Source organism: Limulus polyphemus, unplaced genomic scaffold (genome assembly GCF_000517525.1).
Source record: "Limulus polyphemus unplaced genomic scaffold, Limulus_polyphemus-2.1.2 Scaffold2289, whole genome shotgun sequence".
NCBI lineage: Eukaryota > Metazoa > Arthropoda > Merostomata > Xiphosura > Limulidae > Limulus > Limulus polyphemus.
The window spans coordinates 144,530-152,634 of NW_013667899.1; the positions used below are offsets into that span (position 1 = coordinate 144,530).

The 8,105-nt window shown below is 33.5% G+C and overlaps 1 protein-coding gene across 1 annotated transcript in view; it reads left to right on the plus strand.

Moving 5' to 3' along the window:
* The window catches only part of LOC106466523 (NGFI-A-binding protein homolog), a 126,775-nt gene extending 122,801 nt beyond the window's left edge, over nucleotides 1-3,974 (plus strand). The window contains exon 10 of the mRNA XM_022394555.1: nucleotides 3,958-3,974. Coding sequence (XP_022250263.1) covers nucleotides 3,958-3,968 — 11 coding nt within the window. The 3' untranslated portion in view covers nucleotides 3,969-3,974. The remainder of the gene's footprint in view (nucleotides 1-3,957) is intronic.
* The last annotated feature ends 4,131 nt before the right edge of the window (nucleotides 3,975-8,105 follow it).

The following is an 8,105-nucleotide window of genomic DNA, read 5'->3' on the forward strand; positions in this document are numbered from 1 at the left end:
AAAAATAGGGAACTGAAAAATATTGCTTAGTCTTAATCATATACCTAAACATTTAAAAATGCAATTAAATAACGTATATGTTAAAAACCCGTTTGGATTTCTGGAACATTCGAAGCGACATGAATGTTTATATATTCATAAGTAAAATTCTATAATTCCTTTAATTAAGATTGACTTTTACATCATTAAATTGGAGATAACAGTAAAGTATCAGCTCGATAGAATGTCACTCAAATTCTACGTTGTAGTACTTCAAAAACAAGCTGAAGTGTTTTCAAGAAACTCCAATAATAAAACATTGTGTGTGTAATATCTTATCGACGGTGATAATAACAGATGCAGTTGGTAGGTAAAAGTAGGTTGCATTTTTGTTTGATCTATTGGAATATGAAAGAGTGTATGTAGTTCACTCAGTATTCCAATTTCATTCAATAAACATTTTTCTATACTATCAAATTAACAATAAATCTGTGTGATTTTCACTTATCACTGAACTTACTCTATATCTGATAGAAGTTACTAGAAGTCGTTAAACTGCGCAAATTGTAGTTTTTTCCCATGTGACTTTATAGTTTACAGGTATTCAACATTTATATATTTTTCAAATGTTAACTATGATTAATGCTTCAGAACGGAATTATATTTTATACGCTGATGTAATATGAAATTTAAAACGATCCTCGAATCCGTTCTCTATACAGGTGATACAAAAGTCGGTATTTCCATGGCTGTTCGAGATGTGTTTACCGATGATATCACGGTACAATTTTGCAGGAACATTAATGATATCCCACGAGATGTGTTTACCGATGATATCACGGTACAATTTTGCAGGAACATTAATGATATCCCACGAGATGTGTTTACCGATGATATCAGGGTACAATTTTGCAGGAACATTAATGATATCCCACGAGATGTGTTTACCGATGATATCAGGGTACAATTTTGCAGGAACCCAGCCAGTTATGATAATAAATGAAAAAGAGGTAGCGAAAGACAGATATGAGTTAGAAAAATTATAGTGAGGGCAGAAATTAAGAACGTTGCGGTAGTAGTGTGTGCGAGTTAGGCTACCATAATAAAATAGTTGAATTTGACTGTCACTCATAAAGTCCCAATGCGTGGAGCACGATTTTACGACAACAGGACGCTAACCATGGACTCTCGTATTCACAGTGCGGTACACTAACCAAGTGTTTTTTTTTGTTTTTTTTGCATCGTCCTTTTGTGTATTGATATAGTGGCAAAAGAAAATAAATGAGTTAACTAATCTTGAACGGATGAAATTCTTCTCATTGTTAAATGCTCTCGAGTCGCTTTACTTTATACATTAGAACATGTCTTGGCTTTAACTTGTCACAGAAGAGTATGCTTTATTCTTTAAATGAGAAATAGGTAAACTTTGTTTACCCGCGTTTACTTTCGACTACACTACTGTTTTGAAATTTTAATAGTGTTTCTTTAGCACTTCTTCAAAAATTAAATGTTAGTTACATTGAATATATATGGCTATGCATATCTTTCCTGGACGAACGTTTAATACTGAACCATTTGAATTTTAGCTACTTAAGCAAATGTACTTTAATGGTAATCATATCAAGTTATTATTTTATATATCTTATTAACCAGTGGGTGGACTGTCACATCACAAGAGATAGGTAAAAATAGTAATATCGAAGTTTATAAAAAATCCTAAAGCTTCGTGAATTAGTAGAAAAATTATAAACTGTTCGAAGTTTAGAAAATATAAATATGAGCTAATAACAGTTCTTGTTAACTGGTATCACTCTGTGCTTGAGACAATTCAATAGATATTGTAAACTATAAAGTTTTAGGATCTTAAAAAACGTTTAGGTGAGGAAAAATGATGTTATAGTATAACAAATACTCATTTGGTAGAATTTAAAAAATCACATTTATTTGATGAAAGGTCCAATATAACTTGAACCTTGATGATTAGTTTGTGAGGAAATGTGTGCCACTTCACCCAGTCTTGTAGTGATGCCTGAATATGGATCTGGAAAAAAGACAAGTGAATAATTCGCCTTAATATGGGTCTGAAAGCAGACAATTCAGTAATTCGGCAGAATATGGGTCTGGAAACAGACAACAAGTGAATAATTTGACTACATAATCTACATAATTTTGTGTAAAAAGACGAAGGTTTATGGTAGAAATATTACAGTATGTGCTGCATTCTGTGCACTGGGCGTTGATCAGCTAACTGGGAAACAACATCAGGATATTTAAATTAACTCGTTCCAAGAATCACGGTGAATTTATCTCATCACCAGGCGCCAACGTATTGTTTCGGTCTTATAAAGCTTTATGGTATATGAACAAACAACTCATGCCTATTTCATGCTTCATAACAGTGTCTGAAAACGTTTTGAAATGAACTGTCCTAATCTCATAGATCATCTTAGGGACCGTTTGAAGGTTTATCCTATAGGTTAGATATCACATTTATCCATTAACTGGCCGAATCTTAGAACATCAATAGCTGTTAAGTTAATTGCTACACCATAATAAAGCATAAATAATTCGCACTATATTTCTATGAATACATTTCTAGATATTTTCTAAAGCAGTGTATATGATATTCATAGTGTAAACAAAATTTAAGGTTATTTGTTAAATCCCAACAGACATTTCATTGTTATATTTATGTACTTTATTTTTAGTAACATTATTCACCGCGAGAATAAAATTAATCAAATGAAGACAGTAATGCCTTTCTAATCATGACTTATGATCTATAACAAGAAAAGTGTGTGTCTCTGTGTGTGTGACCGCCATAGTTCTACGAAGAAAGAACCTAGAAACCTGAAATTGTGCACCCATACTAAGTGAACCCTGAGGGTGTACACCTGGGTATCATTACCTATCTTATCCACGTGCGTGCATGCATGCGGGTGCACATCTTTATAATGAAGCATGCCAGCGAGAAACCATATAGAAAAGAACTGGTTACTTGTATTACAAATAGAAAATAACAAACAGACACAGACACTATTTTACTATAGACCTATAGTCTGTCAGAAATTACAAGGAAAGTACTACCACCCCATACTATACCTTGTATTATATCAGTTAGAGTAACAACTTCTAATATATAGAAAAGTAAATGTGTTTTGGTAACAATGCGTTTCAACAATGGATTTTATGTTATGTTGCTTAGCAGCAAAAGTATAACCTAATATTTTTTTTATTATATGTACTGAAAGTATAAGATGAAATGTATAGATAAAAAAAAACTAGAAAAAATTCTTGCTTTCTTAATTTAGAGTTTCCGTTGATTAAAGAGGCTCGTTTTTCTATTAAAAACTTTGGTGACATAACAGAAAATACCTTAATTCAGAAACGATTTAAACTTAAAATTGGATCGATATTTTCACTTTCATGATAAATTTTATGAATTTGACTCTAGGCTAGGTTATCTCACACTATGTATTTACTTTTTGCTTATTTAATAATTTCTTTAAACCATACAAACATTCACTTACAAGGTTTCACGGGCCCCTTGCATCCCCGTAACTAAAATTGTAATGGGCAAATTGTAATGTATATCAAAATTGAAACTGAAAGGCTGCGATTCATTTGAATAAACCAAAAGAAGCTCTGAGTTGAAGTCTATGCCCACCTGTAGGATGCTAAAATAGGTTGAGAATACATACACTGACATAGTCATCTAGAATATATCAACCACATAACCTGAGCGAAGCCTGGTATTTTCGCTAGTGATTTTATGCATTCAAGTTTTAACAGATATAACTTTTGTTTATTTGGAAAGTTAAAATGTTCCAGTAAACTAGTAATGTTGTATGCAGGCATTATAAATGTTTCTTTCCCCCCTTTTTAATATAAAAAAATCCAAAATTTCTGCACATATTGAATATATAATCCTAATATAGAATGTAAGTCAAGGTACTTAATAAGTTCCTTTCTCTCTAGTTACCCCTTGAAGTAGGCTACTCAACTAGGGTGTCATGTACACTTTCTGGTGGGAAAGAGTTATGTATCATGAAACATACTGTGTAGAAATAGTTATATTTTTCACTGGAGAGTCAGATGACGCCTCAACGATACAGCATCTCTTATCTTATAGTGAGAGTGACCACTAGTAGTGTTGGCACCCTGAAAACAATTGCATTGTTGTTTCTCATATATAATGCCATATTATCTCCACCTGGAACACGATTTGATGAGGATGATGATTTTGAGACACATTTTAGCAGTCTTAAATATAGAATGCAGATAAACTAGAGAACTCAAAAGGGCTGGAGAGATCATCCAACAGATGGCCATTGTTAACCAAAAATCAACAACTGTATTTGTGGAATGCTGTTGGAGCTTCAGTTAAAAATAGGTACTAAATTTTTCTAGGAAACTTGTCTATGTATTTTATTTCTAGTTATTTGTATATAAAGTTAATTATTAAATTTTTTTATCATTTTTGTTTAAATGTGTGTACTATGACTTAGATCAGAGTTCCTTCTTTATATATTTTTATTCTAAACATTACAAATTGGTCATAATTGATATATGAATTATCATTAATTTTCCTTTTTTATAGTAGATAATCGTAGTGTAATGTATACAGCCCCTCCCCCGTTGGGTCAGCAATCAGTCTGAAGACTTATAACACTAAAAGTCAGGTTTCAATATCGGTGGTGGACAATAAAGATAACTTATTGTTGAGCTTTATGCTTAACAACAAATAAACAGGGTCTATTCTGTTTCGACGTTATCAATGAAATGCATGTACTTCACTATGTGATTGGCAGTTGGTTATTACAAAGGTAGGATGGTTTGATGATTTCGAGATTTATGAGACTGAAAGAGTATTGTGACACTTACTTTCTGAGCTACTGAGCAGAGTTTCATAAGCAGATATGCATAGGATATGTAGTGATAACTGCCTGATAACCACACCGGACGTGTGGTGTTTGTACAAACATTACCTAGCATACAATCAGTTTGCGCAACTGAGGATGATTTTTAGGAGTTCAAAGCTCAATTAAAAGGGCGTTGTAACCATTATTGTCTAAACTACTGAGGTGATATGTTGCCTGGCTTTTCTCTAGAATCGCTTACTCAATCTAGCGAGTTGCAGAATTTCTACAAAACAGATCACGTGATTCTCATAAGGTTCTCCCCATTATACTTAAGTGCGTATAACTCCAAACTGGTGGAGTTGTGTTCTTTCTCAATGCAGAATGTAACTTGGGCTGTTATAAATCTAAGTTTTGGTTTCACTAGATTTGCTTGGTTTTATTTTGCGTATTTTCCTTTGTTTGCATACCAACCACACAGTAATGAAAGGAAGTTGGCTATGCTACTAGGTAGCTGTGAGCTGTTGTCATGGCAATGGCAACAATGGAGAGCACAGCTGGATGTATACCAAGTGTGAGACCCGATGAAGCCTGGGGAACTGGAATGACCACAAGAGAAAGGTATATATTCTCTGCCGGTGATATACATGTGAGTACATATAAGTCTGTGTATGGGTATATTACAAACGGTTTACTTTTTATTTTCGATTTTATATTAAAAAGTATTTCTTTTTGTATGTAATTTGACTACTGTGGTAGTAGTTTTAGCACTCTCTTTATAAAGGAATGTTTAAGACAGATTATAACTGTGATGTTACTCTTTAAGCATACACTTTTAACCAAACCTTTTACCAATCATAATTAGAATAAACATAAAGTTCAATCTTAACTTTTCTATTTAAGATCAGATTCGTAATCTTTATTGCTATCTTATTTCCAAGCAACTATTTGTGAATGATTTAATTCTTCTTCTTTTGCTCTGCACATTCACTTACTATGAAAGAGTTTCTAGTTGTTTGTTCCAAGTCCACCAGGGACTAGCCTCACCATCACCTTTGGCAGAATTAATGGATGAAGATGCATTGCCAGATGATATCCAGTTTAAGAGAGCTGACTGAAGCTACCAATGTGCTGACCCTGAAGTCTCTGGAGCTGCTCTAACTGACTGGCATTAAGCCTTCAGGAGAGAACACTTTCCCAATTGCACCCCTTTTAGCAGCTGACCAGTTCATAGAACTCTGTTCTTTTCTCATCACAAGTTAAGTCAGGACTGTTAGAGACATCAGATAGCTAAGTAAAAACCATCATGTGTCCCATTAGAGTTGCCCAGTATAAAAATACTCTTGTCACCCGATATGTATACACCTCTAATGGCACCATAACATTCCATGGCTCAATAAAACCTTCAAGGACCTAAAGAATTTGAAGATATTTTATAAGCACCTCTACCGAACTATGGCAACTCCAAATGTCAGTATGTATACACCTCTAATGGGACCATAACATTCCATGGCTCAATAAAACCTTCAAGGACCTAAAGAATTTGAAGATATTTTATAAGCACCTCTACCGAACTATGGCAACTCCAAATGTCAATGTTAGAGTATTAACAGAGACTGCTGTTCCACTGCCAGTGAAATTGTAACAAACCCAGTTTCAATGATAAAAAAACTGGAAATGTTCTCTACACGTTCAACTGATATTAAAGTAGATTCCATTCTTCAACAGATACTGACCATAAAGCACTACTGCCAAGAGCAAGCATTCAGGTAGACAAAGGTCTGGATACTTTAAACCTAAGGGGAAGAACATCTGTTGAAGTGTTGGGACCTTCATTCACACCTAGAAGAAGACACACACTTTCTTTAAGTCAAGCTGGTACAAACCCAAAAGGCCCAAGAAGGCATGTGAGGGCCAAAGTAATCATCTGTCAATTGACCACAGCTTACCAAAAATCGACTGCTTTTAGTTATTACACTTTTTTATTCTTTTTGTGTAAATACCTATAATGAGACTTACTTACAATAACTTATTTTTACTTTACAGTACAAAGTGGTCGTCTCAATATGCATATTATTATTATCATCATCATTTATTTTCCTTACCTTGTTTATTTGTATATAGTGCACTAATGTATGTAGGGGTATATTAAAAACAGTTTACTTTTTTTATTTCGATTTTATATAAAGAACTATTTCTTTTTGTATGTAATTTTATTTTAATATTGTGGTTTTTATTTATTTAAGATCGTGTTGTTTTGTTTCATTTAGTATTTAGTATATGTATTATAGTTTTGTAAAGCTATATTCTCTGTCTTATACGTATTGTGTGGTTGCAGAGCTGAGAGTAAGCTTACACCTATATCTTGATCAATACACGAGATATTTTATTTAGTTTTTATATTTTAGAGTTAGGGATAGCTGGGATGGCCTAACGATAAAGGGGAGAGGAAAGGTGTGGCATGTACAAATACTGTGTGTTTCTTACCCCTATATTTGATATACAAATTTGCACAGCTTCTGTGCATAGTGAGCATATAGTTTTAAAATGGAATGTTGGTCAAGATAGCCTTTAAATTCTTCTAACCCTAGTTACCATGCGAACTACGTAATTCAGCTAGGGTATCACATGAACTTTGTCGTTGAAAAAAAATTCTCTAAAAAGGAACATACTTAATAGAAATAGGTCAGACGATACTCCTAGGATACAGCATTCCTTATTTCGAATTGAAAGTGGACGTCAACCACATGGGTAGCACCTGTACCTTAGAAAGAATGACATTGTTGTTTTTCATATATAATGATATATTTTCTCAGTCTGGAATATGATTTAATAAGAATGATGATTTGGAGAAAAATTTTAACAGGCTTTCAGATGTTGTGTAAATAAATTAAATAATTCCAAAGAAAGGTATGAGATACACTATAGAGTTCTCCAGTAAAGCACTCAAACAGATGTCCACCTTTGATTGTTTATGCATTGAATAAAGATGATTTTTTATTTTGTGTCTAATGTCTTTCTTTGCTTCAAACTCAGTCGAGGTCGAAGAAGCTGGATTTTTACTTCACCACACATTTTTTGCCCAACTACCATTATTCTACGGTTCCTACCCAATAGCGTGAAAACAAATCAGTGAACCTGAAAATACCACAATAAGATACATCTATAATAATAAAAGGTCGTGTCTGTGTGTGTGATCGCCATAGCTCCAAGAGGAAAGAACCTAAAAAAACCTGAAATTGTGCACCCATAATAAGGTGACCCTGA